General features: G+C 41.8%; 1 protein-coding gene, 1 non-coding gene and 1 pseudogene across 2 annotated transcripts; all 3 read right to left on the bottom strand.

The window, feature by feature from the left end:
* Positions 1-6,587: 6,587 nt before the first annotated feature.
* Rps20 (ribosomal protein S20) lies at positions 6,588-7,814 on the bottom strand. The gene is made up of 4 exons (XM_042696133.1): positions 7,675-7,814; positions 7,403-7,502; positions 7,103-7,176; positions 6,588-6,809 (listed from the first exon to the last, which is right to left on the bottom strand). Exons 1-4 carry the CDS (start codon positions 7,675-7,677, stop codon positions 6,627-6,629), a joined length of 360 nt encoding a protein of 119 aa, XP_042552067.1. The 5' UTR covers positions 7,678-7,814; the 3' UTR covers positions 6,588-6,626.
* Positions 7,247-7,313, bottom strand: LOC122121971. Its single transcript, XR_006150069.1, has one exon. It is a non-coding gene; the product is annotated as a small nucleolar RNA U54 (small nucleolar RNA).
* Positions 7,815-10,240: 2,426 nt separating the features above from the next.
* LOC122121932 lies at positions 10,241-11,108 on the bottom strand (annotated as a pseudogene).
* Positions 11,109-16,110: the final 5,002 nt, after the last annotated feature.

Raw genomic sequence — 16,110 nt, 5'->3', positions numbered from 1 at the left:
GTATGGTGATGCTTGCTTGTAATCCCAGGTACTCATAAAGCTGAGAAATGAAGATCCCTGGGCAACATTGCAAGACCCCACAAGGCCTGGGCCCTGTACCTAAGCTTTTTGGTGATTAATTGGAGAGAAGAGTCTCAGACTTTCCTGCCTAGGCTGGCTTTAAACCACAATCCTCAGATCTCAGTCTCCTGAGTAGACTATAGAGAGCACTAAAATATACCCTTATGTATATGCTTACATTGTTTTAAACAGGGTGTTAGAGGACAATCTCTTCTACAATTCTTCTGGAAAAACTGGCTATGCATACACAAAAGAATGAAGTTAGGGCCTCACCTTATACAACATATGAAAATTAACTCAAATGACTTAAAGATCTTAACTATAAGGTATAAAATGTTTAAAATTCAAGGAACAAACACAGGTGACAAGTTTTGTTTTTTGTTTTGCTGGTCCCTGAGCCTCTCTATGCTCAAGGCTAGTGCTCCATCACTTAAGCCACAGCACCACTTCAGGCTTTTTCTGAGTAGTTTATTGTAGATAAGAGTCTCAGAGACTTTCCTGCCGAGGCTTCGAACCATGATCCTCAGATCTCAGCTAGGAGACTAGCTAGGATTATAGGCATGAGCCACTGGTGCCCTATAGGTAACGTTTTATGACATCAGATTTTGCAATGATGCCTTGGAAATGACCCCAAATCTCAAGCAACAAAAACCAAATTAGAAAGGATCACATCAAACTTTTTTTTTATTGTGAAAATACTGTACAGAGGGGTTACAATTACATGGGCAAGATAATGAGTACATTTCTTATCAAGCATTGTAGCCTCCTCCTTTGTTTCCCCTTCCCATCCCTTCCCATCCTTCCCCCGCCCCCACCCAATCCTCTCCGCGCCCCCCCCAACCAAAGTTGTAAAGTTCGAGCCTTTATTTATGAAAAGCCAGTAAACAGAATAAAAAGGCAACCCTCAGATTATATTTGCAAATTATTTGATAAGGGATTAATATCTAGAATATGCAATGACTACAATTCAATAAATAAAAACTCAATTAAAAAATGGATAAGGGTAAAAATTAAAAAAAAAATGGATAAGGGTCTGGGAAGGTGGCTCAGTGTAAAGTGCTTGCTTTGCAAGCATGAAGCTCTAGGTTCGATTCCTCAACACCACATAGCAAAGAGCTGGAAGTGGCGCTGTGGCTCAAGTGGTAGAGTGCTAGCCTTGAGCTGAAGAGCAGTGGAACAGTGCACAGGCCCAGAGTTCAGACCCCATGACTGACAAAAAAAAAAAAGGTAAGAGGGCTCAGAATGTGGCATAGTGGTAGAGTGCTTACCTAGCATGCATGAAGTCCTTGGTTTGATTCCTTAGTACCACATAAACAGAAAAAGCCGGAAGTGGCACTGTGGCTCTAGTGGTAGAGTGTTAGCCTTGAGCAAAAAGAAGCTCAAGAACAGTGCCCAGGCCCTTAGTTCAAGCTCCAGGATGGCAAGAATAAAAGGAAAAAAAAAAAGGATAAGGGAAGGCATTTCTCCAGAGTATATATAACTGGTCAATATCCTAGCACTCTGGAGGCTGTCCTAGGCTATACAGCAAGACCCTATCTCAAACCAAAACCAACCAGAGAAAAAAGAAATGGCCAATAAGCATACGAAAAGATGTTCAATTTGACTAATCATGAGGGACATGCAAACTAAAGACACAAGGTATTACCTGATAGCCAATAGGATGGTAGGTCTAAGAATGAAGCAAACAAAATTAATCAGTATTGGTGAGAAACTGGAACCCATTATGGGAATGTAACATAGTACAACAGCTAATGGAAAACAGTACAGAAGTTCCTTCATAATCTAGCAATCTCACTTGGTATATGCCCAAAAAGAATTTAAAGCATTTTCAAGGCTCATATACTTATGTTCACTGCAGCATAATCCACAATATTCAAGCAGCCAAAATCAACCAGATGAAAATATTCAATCTTATCACACGTAACAACATGGCTGAACACTGAAGACCTTATGAAATAAGTCAGTCAGATCTTATAATTCTATGAGTTATCTGAGATTATGTTTAGTGGATAGTTTCCTCTCTGCAAAATGAAAAAAGGTCTGGAGATCTGTAGTACAGCAGTATTAATATACCTAACACTACTGAACTGGTTTTCTTTTTTGCAACTTTATGTTTTAGATTTGTATAACAGAAAACATATGGTAGATAGTAAGTTGTCTGGAATTTGCTTCAAAATAATCTTAATGTTTAGGGGGCTGGGTGGAGTCACACGAAGTAAGATCAGCATCAGCTGAGAATCTTTAAAGCTATGACTGGTCATACCATTCTACTTGTATGTTTGGAATTTTCTATCATAAGAGAATTTTAAAAAGTATTATCAAATTGAAAATTAACAGAAGTGATACACAAGAAGGTGAGGAAATCTGCCAGAATGTGTAATAAAGGACTAAATGAAATATAGAATGGTAAGGGAAAGCCATGAATTTATTTATTTTTATTTTTTTAAATTTTTGGTGCTGGTTCTGGGGCTTGAACTCAAGGCCTGACCACTGTTCCTGAGCCTCTTTGCATTCAAGGCTAGCTCTCTACTACTTGAGCTACCGCATCACTTCCAGCTTTTTCTGATTAGTTTATTGGACTTGAGTCTCCCAGACTTTCCTGCCCAGGATGGCTTTGAACTGCAATCCTCAGATCTCAGCTTCCTGAGTAGCAGGGTTATAGATGTGCCACTAGCCCCTGCTGAAAGTCATGACATCAACAGCAGCCTCTGAAAGAGAAGTGATAAATGAAAGGCAGGACTTAAAATGATGAGATTAAAAAAAAAAATCATGAGATACTTTTGTGTATGAGAAGCATGTTGTTATATACCTAGTATTGATTGGTGGGAATATAGTCATTTGAGGATTATCAGTTTGGTAGTTTTACTTAGGGTGAAAAATGCTCTTCCATGACTGAAAATTTCTTCTTTCAATACCCTAGGAAACTTAATAAATATGCACTTAGAAATTTCATTATTCTTCAATGACTTTTCTACTGTCAACTTAAACATAGCCTCACTTACAATGCAATCAGATTTGGAAATTTAACTTCCAGGGTATTCCCTACAGATGTGAGAAAAGATATTATTAAAAGCATATTAACTGCCAGGCTCCATTGGCTCATGCCTGTAATTCTGGCTATTCAGGAAGCTAAGATCTGAGGATGCTAGTGGTTGGAAAGCCCATGAGACTCTCTTCATTTAATCCCCAAAAGCCAAAGCAGAGCTGTGACTCAAGTGGAAGAGTGCTAGCTTTAAACCAAAAAGCCAAAGGGATAGCATTTTAGCCCTGAATTCATACCACAGAATTGACACACAAAAAAAAAAAAAGAAAGAAAGGTGTTTTGAATATCAAAATACTCAGATAATATCTCTAGGTCCACGAAAAAGTATCTGGTCAAAAAGGTACATTCACACAATGTAATATCCACTAAAAAGAATGAAGTAGATCTGTATGTATGGATATACAAAAACATCTCCGAGATGTACAATGATAAAAAAATATAAAATATATTCACAGTGAAGTATTTAGCCACAGAAAACAATGAAACCTCATTTGCAGCAACATGGATGGAATTTGGTAACAATGTTAAACAAGCCAAACAGACTCATGTGAAAGTTGACTTCATAAAAGCAGAGAATAGTGGTTGCTAGAGGTGAAGAGGGAAAGGATATAGATTGGATAACCTGTACCAAAAGTTTCATAGGAAGAATATATTCTAGCTGGGTGCCGGTGGCTCATGCCTATAATCCTAGCTACTCAGGAGGTTGAGATCTGAGGATCACGGTTCAAAGCCAGCCCAGGCAGGAAAGTCAGTGAGACTCTTATCTCCAATAAATCACTAGAAAACCGGAAGTGGAGCTGTGGCTGAAGCGGTAGAGCACTCACCTTGAGCTGAAGAACGCAGAGACAATGCCCAAGCCCAGACTTCAAGCCCCATGACCAACCAAAAAAAAAAATATATATATTCTATTGCTTTACAGCACAGTAGGGTAATGGTAGTGTACAATTTATCTTATAATAGAATTTAAAGGGTCACAACATAAAGAAATGGTAAATGTTTATACATGGAATTACCACTGTACCCACAAATATGTAATCAATTTGAGTCCCTTTGATTTAAATTGGTTGTAGCTCCATAGTAGAACAATTGTCTAATATGCATGAAGTCCAAGGCTCCATCCAGGAGCATATACATGAATTGGCATATGAGCCTGTACACACACCCCTAAGGGTAAACAATCATTAAGAACCTCTGGAAATTGCTACAACAAATTTAAATATTGGGAAGCATTTTTGAGAGACTTCACTACTATAATTAGTGCTAAAAACAAATGAAACTTCAAAATGTTGCATTGCATGTGACTTTTTTTGAAGGAAAAAAAAGAACCTATTATGCCTGCCCCAGCTGGTTCAAATCTCAATTCTCAGGCTCCCGAGTAGCTAGGATTACAGGTAAGAGCCACAAGTACCCAGCAAGGCAGGTTTTGCTAAATAAGACACTAGTTATATTACAAGTTTTGAAAAATATACTATCAATATCTCTCGTGATTTAAGTTAATGAAGAGAACTAAAGCATGTAAGGTGAAAAAAAGACAAGTAAATCTTATGAATCAAATGTGTAAGATTTAGTTCTATGGTTCTGAGATTTTAATTTGCTATGGAAGTAAACTATACTGTCCCTAAAAAAAAAGGATTAAGATCCTATTTAAAGACAAAACAAAACAGCTTTTATAGTTTCTCTAGTTAGACTAGCATGATTAAGTCTAACAGATTAGGAAAGCCATGCCTCCGTAGTTTCAATTTACTTTTTCTTATTTTTGCCAGTCCTGGAGCTTGAACTCAGGGCCTGTGCACTGTCGCTGAGTTTCTTTTGCTTAAGGCTAGCACTCTACCATTTGAGCCACAGCACCGCTTTTAGCTTTTTCTGTTCATGTGGTACTGAGATCAAACCCAGGGCTTCATGCATGCTAGTCAAACAATCTATTGAGCCACATTCCCTACCAGTGCTGGAGCTTGAACTCAGGGCCTGGGCATTGTGCCTGAGTTTTTTTGCTCAGGCTAGCACTGGCTTTTTCTGTTTATGTGGTCTTGAGGAATCAAACCCAGGGTCTCATGCATGCTAGGCACTCTACCACTGAGCCACATTCCCAGCCCTAATTGCAATGATTTGAAGCTAGCTAGGGCAGAAAGTGTGAGACTCATCTCTAATTATGCTCCACATCCAGGCCAAGTTCCAATCCCAGGACTACCACTAAGTAGGAATTTTACTTCCAAATAGACCTCAACTTTAGTGTAACTGAATGAGATGTTCCCTTAAGTGCTATTTTAGCTGAATTTTTGCCAGTCGTGGGGCTCGAACTCAGGGCCTGGGAACTGTGAGCCTCTTTTGCTCAAGGTTAGCACTCTAGTACTTGAGCCAGTGCCACTTCCGGCTTTTTATGTGGTACTGATGAATTGAACCCCAGGCTTCATACATGCTAGCCAGCACTCTCTAAGCCATTCCCTGTCCCATTAATGACAATTTAAAAGTTTAATCTACTCGTGAAAAACTCAGGGATGTAGTTCATTGAATATCTAACCTGTGAAAGACCATGGGTTTAGTTCCCTGAACTGTAGGGAAGGGAAGCTTGTTTTGGGTTAAAATCGCTTCATTATCTTGTTTTCCCCACAAATTTGTTCTTTGGTCCGTTTTCATAACTCTTCCTCAATCCATTCTCAGAATGCTTAAGCAATATTCCTAAGCACCTAGTGGCCTAGAAATGTGGCTGCAGTGGTTATTGAAAATGCCCTGTGTGCTAACCCTAACACATAGAGGGATCTATTACTGGCTCTAAACGCTTTATCTGATGTGAATGCTGGTACTGGGACTTGAACTCAGGGACTTGGATACTGTCCTTTAGCTTTTTCGCTCAAGGCTGGTGCTTTCCCACTTAACCCACAGCTCCATAAAGGGTCTTAGGAACTTCACTGGCAGCTGGCTTTCAATCTCAATCCCCAGCTTCCTGAGTAGGTAGTAGTAGCCACGAGGGCTTGGCTTCTAAATGCCTTCAATAGGATTAAGGGAACATAACCTGTCTATGCCATATACAACTTAAAATGGTGTACTTACGATTGAAGACTTCAGTTTCCCAAGCTAGTTCTTTCAAAAACTTTTTTACATAGTTCAAATCTGCACTTCAACCACAATGAAGACAAAACAGTGCAGAGAAAGAGGTCTAACCCCAAACAGAAACGTTGTATTATCTTATTATCATAATCCTACTAAATCAAAGGACAGTACTTTTCCCTCAATTATTGAAAAGACTTGTAAAATTATGTCCCTTCATAAAGAACATCTGGAAATGTTCTCTTAATGGAAAATCCTAAGCCTGTAAGGATATACAATGAACAATAAACTAATGACCCACCTTATGCCACTAAATGTTGGAACACTAGGCAAGTTTAAGTTCAAAGCTAATGTCTTCTTATTTCCTTAGCACTTACTCAGCAAATCTCCACTTGCATTTCTAAAACCTGTTTGTATTGTAAATAAAAGTCAATGAAACTTAAACAATCAGTAAGTCAATTTATTAAAAACGTTTGACTTAGGCATCTGCAATGGTGACCTCAACCTCCACTCCTGGCTCAATACTGATGGAAGTTATCTGCTTGACAATCTCGGAAGGACTGTGTAAGTCAATGAGTCGCTTGTGGATCCTCATCTGGAAGCGATCCCATGTCTTAGAACCTTCACCACAAGGTGTTTTTCTTGTAGTGATTCTCAAAGTCTGCAACAGAAAACCAAAGCCCATGGTTTAATACTTATCCTTAGAGGATACCCAGAAGCTCATTTACTTTGTAGCTTTATCATTTGACAAATGATTCCCCTTGGCACTATTCCCTCTACGCGGAACAGGCCTTCAGATTACCAGTCATCTACAATCCAAGTCCATTGGCACCCTGAGAGGCTGTGCGGCTGACCTGTGCATCACTGTCACTACTTTTATACGATCAGCCAAATCCCTGGCGGCGGGCACTCACAAGATGCAGTGCCTAGGTCGGTCTCCCTGACCTCACCTACCTTGGTAGGCATGCGCACCGGTCCTTTCACTTTGAGATTCTTCTCCTTGGCGCCTCGGATCAGGTCAGCACATACTACGGGGGGGGGAGCAGAGGCACCCATTAGTTCGCTCACAATCACTCCCCGCAGGTTTAGGCCGCCGCCGGCCGGCTCAGAATAGCGTATAGAACCATCACCGTAGATCAGTACGGTAGGCGTCTCCTCATCGCCAGCTACTAACTGGGGGCTGGGTGCCTACGACCCGGTGAGCGCCAGTCTAGAGTGTTCCCCCGCCTGCCACGTGACTGCCACAGGACTGACCCTTCTCCAGCGACTTCACGTTGCGGCTGGTGAGGGTGATGCGAATCCGGTGAATCGCCACCTCGGGCTCCACAGGCGTCTTCCCGGTGTCTTTAAAAGCCTGTTGACGCGCAGGCAAGGGGGAATCAAGAACACAGCAATGCACGAGGCTCCGTCGGCCCCTGGCCGGCGCCCGCCATCGGGGCGGGCCTGCCCCGGGCCCGGACGCCCCGCGCCTCCCCGACCCCAGCCTCCGCCCCGGGCGCCGCCGCGCGCCCCGTCCCCGGCCTCACCATGGCTGAGGCGCGGCTTCCTGACCGACTTGTTCCTCGGCGAGAGCGAACAGCGGTGAGTCAGGAGCAGGAGCGGCGAGGGCACACCTCCACGCGCACAGTCGCGTCTCCCGCGGAAAGAAGGGCTGCAGGCCCGAGCGGCGCTTATGTAGTCCGCTCATATCCGGGCCCTTCGCGTCCCGGAAGAGGAACTGTCCCCGCGCGCTGCCAAGGCAGCCGGGCAAGGCCGAGCAGGGGAACACTCGGAGTTGGCGGAAAGGGCGCGGCCGCGCGCGCCCCCTATGGGCTGGGCGGAGTCACAGCACCACGTGGTAGGTTCTTTACCTTAGTTCTGGCCCCCTGGGCGGTGGATGATGGAGTATGCTTGAGCCGGGGAAGGTTCTCCCGTGCGCTGCTCCATAAACGATCACAAAATGCTAACGATCTTACGGATTTTACGATGCAGATTTTGTTTCTCGTGCAAACGAAATGAACTCATTTTTTCCTAAATAGGATATCTTTTCTGAGGTTAACTGACATAGGTCTTGACAAAATAGTTCTTCAAGTTAGGTGTTACAGATGTGTGTGCAGATGACAAATAAGGCCTTGTATATGCTAGACAAGAACTCTACCACTAAGCTACAATCCCAGCTCACGAGATAGACTTCTTTTAAAATTAATAGACAGGAGTTTTTCAGTGCTTGGAGCTTTCTATTGTGATAGTTCAACTTCGGCTACCCAGGCTGACAGAGGAATCAACATCTACTTCTGGAAAGGACCTGAACTTGGCTTCTTCCCCCCTTGGGAAATAGGAAAGTGGGGATGAAATGCCAGGTAGGGCATACTGTTTTGAGCTGGAATACAGAGCAACTGGAGGACAGGCTTGAGATCCAGTGAAGGTTCCCATTTTGAAATGTTATCTCCCCTCCATTTGGATAAGACAATATTAATGCTGAGCATCTGTTTATAATCAAATATACCAACAAAGTATGATGGAACCCCAAGAGTGGTCAACTGCCCCACACTACAGAAGAAAACTCACAAGAACCTACATGTGATAAAGAGGATGTGCTTAAAGAACCAAATCAGTGAGATGGGTTGCAAAACAAGGCAGAAGGAGCCGGGCGTCGGTGGCTCATGCCTGTAATCCTAGCTACTCAGGTGGCTGAGATCTGAGTTTTGCCGTTCAAAGCCAGCCCGGGCAGAAAATTCCGTGAAACTCATCTCCAATAAACCACTAGAAAACCGGACGTGGCGCTGTGGCTCAAGCAGTAGAGCGCTAGCCTTGAACTGAAGAGCGCAGGGACAGCGCCCAGGCCCAGAGTTCAGGCCCCACGACAAAACAAAACAAAACAAAAAAATGAAAAACAAGGCAGAAGACGTGGAAATAGCACATATTATTTGACAGCTGAAGCTGAAGTTATTAGTTTATACGTGCAGATCTCATAAGGTAATAGTGCACTCCTCCAATCTGGCTCTTTCTTGAGGCCCTTTCATCTCTTGGCACTTTCTTTTGTCATCCTCTAGGAGAAGTTGTACTTGAAACTTTTACCAAGTCTCATTGTATTGACTTATCACTCAACCTGGATAACAACTGATTTCTTTTCCTCTTTCTTTTTCCTTCCTTCTTTCTTCTGCTTCCTTCTTTTCATTCTTTTTCTTTTTTGCAGGTTTGGATTTGGGGTCTCCTGCTCTCACTCTTTCATGCCTTGAGCCACACCTCCACTTCTGGCTTTTTGCTGGAGATAAGAGTCTCAAGGATTTGACTGCCTTGGCTGGCTCTGAACTGTGAACCTTGATCCTCAGATCTCAGTCTCCTGAAACCCTAGGGTTATTGGCAGAGACCATCATATATAACTTTCATTTACAATATGTATGTATATATATATGTGTATATGTATATATATATATTTGATACCATTGCACAAGTAATTTAACTATTAAGGTTTGGATATTTTCCGATTCAGTTATTTAAAAATGCAATCCACTGAGTGTACATTCTGTATCAGCATTTGTAGCAAAAAAAATTGAAAACCTGCTTTCTTATTTTCGTAGAACCAAAATAATATTTCCAGACTCAGGGTTTTAATTTATTTGTAGGGTTATCTGGAACAAATAGACAAAAATGCAATTGTGGGTCTCACTGGAACCATCAACTACCACTGTGTAAGGATGAAAAGTGACTTCATCTTCAGACAAGCACACAGCTGCATTTGTTTTTCACCAAGGCTCAAAGGACACCCAGAAAAGGAGTGAAGGACTGCTTGAGAAGTACTCTTTCTTACTTTTTGTTTTGTTTTGATGTGTGTGTGTGTGTGTGTGTGTGTGTACTACAACTGGGTCTCAAACTCTTACTTGACTTTTTTGTTCAAGGCTGTCACTCTACCTCTCCACTTCTGGCTTTTTTTGGTTAATTGAAGATAAGAGTCTCACGGACTTTGCCAGGTCTGACTTCAAACTATGATTCTCAGATCTCAGCCTCCTGATTAGCGAGGGTTATCAGCTACTGGAGTCCAGCTCTCGGTTGATTTTTGTTGTTTCTTTAATCCTTTATTTACTACTGAAATTTTAAACAGATAATCTTGGTTTTAGTCTGTGCACTTCCCTGGTCTCTTTATCAAATGAAGCAGTAGCAGGTGGGGAAGCAAAACCAAGAGCCAGGCAAGGGAAGGCCTGAATCAGTCTTCATCTGGACTACATCTCCCCACACTAAGATTATTACCACAGGCAACTTGGGCTTCTTGTTGGGGCCTATGGGAACATTCTCCATCTTTCTCATCACTAGAAGTCCATCAATGATTTTGCCAAAACACTACATGCTTCCTATCCAGCCAATCACAGTTATAGCAGGAGATAAAGAACTGACCGCAGCTTGGGGCTGGGAAGTTGGCTCAGTGGTAGAGCGCTTGCCTTGCATGCCTGAGGCCCTGGGTTCAATTCCTCAGCACCACATAAGCAAAAAGAAAAAAGCCGGAAGTGGCGCTGTGGCTCTAGTGGTAGAGCACTAGCCTTAAGCTGAAGAGCTGAAGGACAGCGCTCAGGCCCAGAGTTCAGGCCCCACGACCGGACCCACAAAAAAAAAAAGAACTGACTGCCATTTGTACTGGGACCACTGTTTGCCACAGAAAGTAGGCCTGGAGCCTAAGTTTAAATGTAAAATTTTCATCTGCAAATGGCCCCCAGTAAATGCTGGCAACTCCTGTACCATCTCCATTAACAAAATTTCCACCCTGAATTAGGAAACCCTTTATGACCGTGTTGAAAGTACTTCTTTTGTATCCTATTGGAACCCCATCTTTTCTGAATTCTTCAGTGCAGAACTGCCTGAAGTTCTCGGTTGTCTTAGGCACAACATCTGCAAACAGCTCAATCTTCATGTGTCCAACCTCCTGACCACCAATGCTAACATCAAACAACATGATGGTGTTGATGGAGCTTAAATTTACCACCATCATGGCTCCAACCGGGAAGCAGCGATTTTTATTGTTTTGGTAGAGGGACTTCCTAAGTAATCAGGCTTGCTTCAAACACCTGATCCTTCTTTCTCAACCTCCTAAGTGCTGGAATTATCGGTATCATGCACTGGAATTCATTTTCAACAACACACCTGGAATATCTATTCTTAGGCATGCTTTACTCTTGAGGAGATGGTGAACTTTTGAACAATAAAAAAGAATTCAGTATAAAAACAAGCAAAACATGGTCAGGAATATATTGGCAAATGACAGATGTGATGGAATTAGAACAACTGCCTAGGATAATATAAAATAGCTATAATGATCTAAGCACAGGTGGCTCATATCTGTAATCCTAACTACTCAGGAGGCTTAGATCTGAGGATCAAGGTTTAAAGCTAGCCTGGGCAAGGAAGTCCATGAGATTCCTTTTTTTCCCCTATTGGTTGTGGGGCCTGAACTCTGGGCTTGGGCACTGTCCCTGAGCTCTTCAGTCCAAGGCTAGTGCTCTATCATTTGAGGCTTTTTCTGCGTATGTAATGCTGAGGAATCGAACCCAGGGCCTCATGCATGCAAGGCAAGCACTCTACCACTAAGCCACCTTCCCAGCCCTCTTTTTTTTTTTTTTTTTAAATTTCATAAGAAACTAAAAAATATGAAATCCATGTTAATTTGAGTTAGTACTATTTGCATTGGAAGAAGTACTGTGATTCAACATTTAACCAACAGACTGGTAATTCTCATTGTCTGCAAGTGAATAATTTTCTCCCATTTCATTTAATATAGAATATTATATTCTAAGCTACCTTCCTAGCCCCCAGGAGATTCTTATATCCAGTTAAGTACCAAAGAGCCAGAAATGGAAATATAGCTCAATTGATAGAGTTCTAGCCTTCGTCTGAAAAGCTCAGGGACAGTAACCTAGGCTCTGAGTTCAAGCCTCAGGACCAGCACCAAAAAATAAAGCAACAACAACAAAAAACTAATATGAAAAACATCTTCTTTTATAAATGTTGCAAAGCACTGTGAAGGTTCCTATAGAAATTAAAAATAGAGCTGAAGGTGTAGCTTTGTACCCAAGTGTGTATATGTGCAAGGTCCTAGATTTAATGCTCACTAATATATACAAGCACATATACATATGTATGTACATTCATACATACATATATACAACCACAATATAACCCAGAAGCCCTTTTCTGACTATGTATTGAAATCAAAACTTCCTGAAGAAATAACTGCACTCCTTTTTTTCAACATAGCATTATGCATCAGAGTCCAAGTGTGGAAACAACCTAAGTGTCTATTTCCAATAAATGGATAAAGAGAGGGTAATTACCTAAGCCAAACACAGAAAGACAAATACTGCGTGATCTCATGAATGTGTGGAGTCTAAAAAGATAACAGAAGCAGAATAAAATCATAGTGACCTGACACAGGGGAGCAAGGGACTGGGGATATTTGTAGAAATTTTATTTTATTTTATTTTATTTTTTTGGGTCCGGTCGTGGGGCCTGAACTCTGGGCCTGAGCGCTGTCCCTCAGCTCTTCAGCTCAACGCTAGTGCTCTACCACTTGAGCCACAGCTCCACTTCTGGCTTTTTTCTTTTTGCTTATGTGGTGCTGAGGAATTGAACCCAGGGCCTCAGGCATGCAAAGTAAGTGCTCTACCACTGAGCCACCTTCCCAGCCCCCCAATTTTTTTTTCTGAGCCTGGGGGCTTGAACTCTGGGCCTGAGCACTGTCCTTGAGTTTCTTTTGCTCAAGGCTAGCACTCTACCACTTGACCCACAGTGACACTTCTGGCTTTTTTGAGTACTGTATTTTATTGGAGATAAGAGCCTCATGGACTTTCCTGCCATGGCTGGCTTCAAACTTTCATCCTCTGCTCTCTGCCTCTGGAGTAGCTAGGATTATAGGTAGGAGTCTCTGGCACCCAGCATTTGTGGAGATTTTGTATTCATTTTACTTTTTAAATTTTTCTTGAAAATTAGCAACTGCTGTTCTCCCAAATTTCTACTTAAGATAGAATGTTTCCCATTAAATCTCAGTTGTTCATGAACAATAAGCAAAAGTAAGAGGAAACTACACAATTCTACCAACTCCAAGAAGACCATTGTTCCCACTTTCAAGTATGTATATATCTCTTTTTTAAAGAATGGAGCATGCCATATGCACAATTTGATTTACACAATATTTTATCATAGTAAATACACTTCAGTACTATCATTTTTAATAGCTACGAAGTCATGAACCTTGTGGATAGTTTTTTCCCCCATAATTTGTTGATTCAGTCTACTATGTTTAAGACACTTAAACTTGGGCTGGGAAGGTGGCTCAGTGGTAGAATGCTTGCCTTGCATGCATGAGCCCCTGGGTTCAATTCCTCAACACCACATAAACAGAAAAAGCCAGAAATGGTTCTGTGGCTCAAATGGTAGAGTGCTAACCTTGAGCTGAAGAGCTGAGGGACAGTGCCCAGGCCCAGAGTTCAGGCCCCATGACCAAAGAGAGAGAGAGAGAGAGAGAGAGAGAGAGAGAGAGAGAGACTTATACTTGTTTTCCCATTTTTGATTGGTATAAACAATTCCACAGGGGCTGGGAAGGTGGCTCAGTGGTAGAGCGCTTGCCTTGCATGCATGAAGCCCTGGGTTCGATTCCTCAGCACCACATAAGCAGAAAAAAAAAGCCGGAAGTGGCACAGTGGTTCAAGTGGTAGAGCGCTAGCCTTGAGCTGAAGAGCTGAGAAACAGCACCCAGGCCCAGAGTTCAGGCCCCATGACCAGACCCAAAAAACAAAACAAAACAATTCCACATATCATGGCATAATTGACATTTGAGCCTGGATATTTGTTGGTGGACCTGTTGTTCATTCTAGGGTGGTTAGTGACTTCTCTGGCATTTACTCAGTAATGATCCCTCCTTTCTGTTGTGTCACCACAGACATTGTCCAGAGTTCCCTGTGGTGCATGCAATGCCACAACATAGCACAGCAGCCTGCTGTTCAATTGCAGACTTCCTCAGGTTCCATCATCCCGGTAGAGAACATTGTGGTAGATGAGTCATTAAGTCACATTCAGTGTCTTAGATCTAATTACTAGATTTCCATCTTTGCTGGCTTACTCAAATGATAAGTTTGTTTTTTTTTTATGGTGGGCAAGGGTGGGGGGCTTGAACTCAGGGCCTGGGCTCTGTCCCTGAGATCTTTTACTCAAGGCTAGCGCTCCACCACTTTGAGCCACAGCTTACTTCTGGTTTTCTGGTGGTGAATTGTAAATAAGAGTTTCAGGACTTTCCTACATAGGCTGGCCTCAAACTGCAATCCTCAGATATCAGCCTCCTGTGTAGCTAGGATTACAGGCAGGCACCCACTACAGAATAACAATACTTACATGATAGTAATGGGGCTTAAACTCAATACCTTATACTTTAGGTTTTTTTACTCAAGGCTGGTGTTCTGTCATTTGAGCCACATCTCTACTTGGCTTTTTGCTGGTTAATTGGAAACAAGTATCTTCAATTAACTTTTCTGCACAGACTAGTTTCACAGCCTTCTGAGTATCTAGGATTAGAAGCATGAGACACCAGTATGAAGTGACCTTATTTTAAATTATTTGATTAAGTTTCTGTCTAAGAAGATTGAAACCAAAATTCTTCCTCCAATAGTGTAATGAAGATTTAAGTGTGAAATTTTCTTAGTTACTTTTTTATTGTTTTAGAGGTGATATACAGTGATATCAGGTAATAAGTACATTTCCTTCCTTTTGCATAGTATCATCTGTTCCCTTATTCTCTTCATTCCCATCTCTGCCATGAATGGCATGGCTCACTTTCATCGATGTCCATTGCAGTCAGTGAGCTCTGCTGCTGCATTTTTCACCTGTCTTTTTTTTTTTTTTGGCCAGTCATGGTGCCTGAACTCTGGGCCTGGGCGCTGTCCCTCACCTCTTCAGCTCAAGGCTAGTGCTCTATCACTCGAGCCACAGTGCCACTTCTGGCCTTTTCTGCTTATGTGATGCTGAGGAATCGAACCCAGGGCCTCATGCATGCAAGGCAAGCACTCTACCACTGAGCCACCTTCCCAGTCCACCTGTTTTATTTTTTTAAACTGATTCTATGCCCTCCTCCACAACCTTCCCTCAGATGTGCACTTGAGTATACCATGTATGAGGTAAAGAACACAGAGTCATCAGAAAATGAAAAATAAATTAAGTAAAAGGTTCTTTGTTTCCATATCTATGGAGTTCGTTTCAGTATGTATATTATTTTATATACATATGAAGAGGCACTTGGGCAGTATGGAGGTTCCTCAAAAGGCTAAAAATAGAGCTTCCCTAAGATCCAGCAATCCCACCCAAATGATCACAGACAAGGCCACAAAAAACTGTCAGCACAACTATGTTCATTGCAGCATTATTTACTATAGCTAAGATATGGAATCATGCCCCTCAGTAGATGAATGGATCAAGAACATGTCATATATATATAATAGAATTCTATGCTTCCATCAGAAAGAATGACACCACCCCATTTTTAGGAAATGGAAAGACTTGAAAAAATCTTAAGTGAAGTAAACCAGACCCAAAGAAACACAGACTCCATGGTTTCCTCATTTGTAATAAATGATTAGTATATGTCTAGGATAGTCCTAGCAGAGGATCATAATAGTTCAACAGCTATGTACATATGACCATATAAAATGGTGCTAATGGAAATGAACTCCAAGATATGGAAACAAGTTTTTCTTTGTTGTTGTTAAATGTACTGTGTGAAGTTATTATTTTCTTTTGTCTTTTTTTTTGTCCTTTGGCTTATCCCCTGTCATAACTATTTTTGATTTTGGTACCCTGTGTCTTCTATATGTGTTTATCTGATTTGGGGAGGGGAAGGGGAATAATAAAATGTTGAAACAAATGACAAAGGGTGAAACAATGCAACAGTGATACTCACAAGACACTATGTTGGAAATGAACTTTACAATTTGGGGGTGGAGGAGTCAGTC

The sequence above is a fragment of the Dipodomys spectabilis genome, unplaced genomic scaffold, assembly GCF_019054845.1.
Source record: "Dipodomys spectabilis isolate Male_0828 unplaced genomic scaffold, ASM1905484v1 ptg000199l, whole genome shotgun sequence".
Classification (NCBI taxonomy): Eukaryota; Metazoa; Chordata; class Mammalia; order Rodentia; family Heteromyidae; genus Dipodomys; species Dipodomys spectabilis.
This window is presented reverse-complemented; position numbering and strand designations above follow the sequence as displayed.

Bases quoted from the DNA above. Each gene is read 5' to 3' on its own strand.
- Rps20 (XM_042696133.1), bottom strand. The intron at 7,177-7,402 runs GTCAGTCCTGTG...CCCCCCCCGTAG, and splicing joins CGTGAAGTCGCTGGAGAAGG to TATGTGCTGACCTGATCCGA. The intron at 6,810-7,102 runs GTAGGTGAGGTC...TTTCTGTTGCAG, and splicing joins CGGTGCGCATGCCTACCAAG to ACTTTGAGAATCACTACAAG.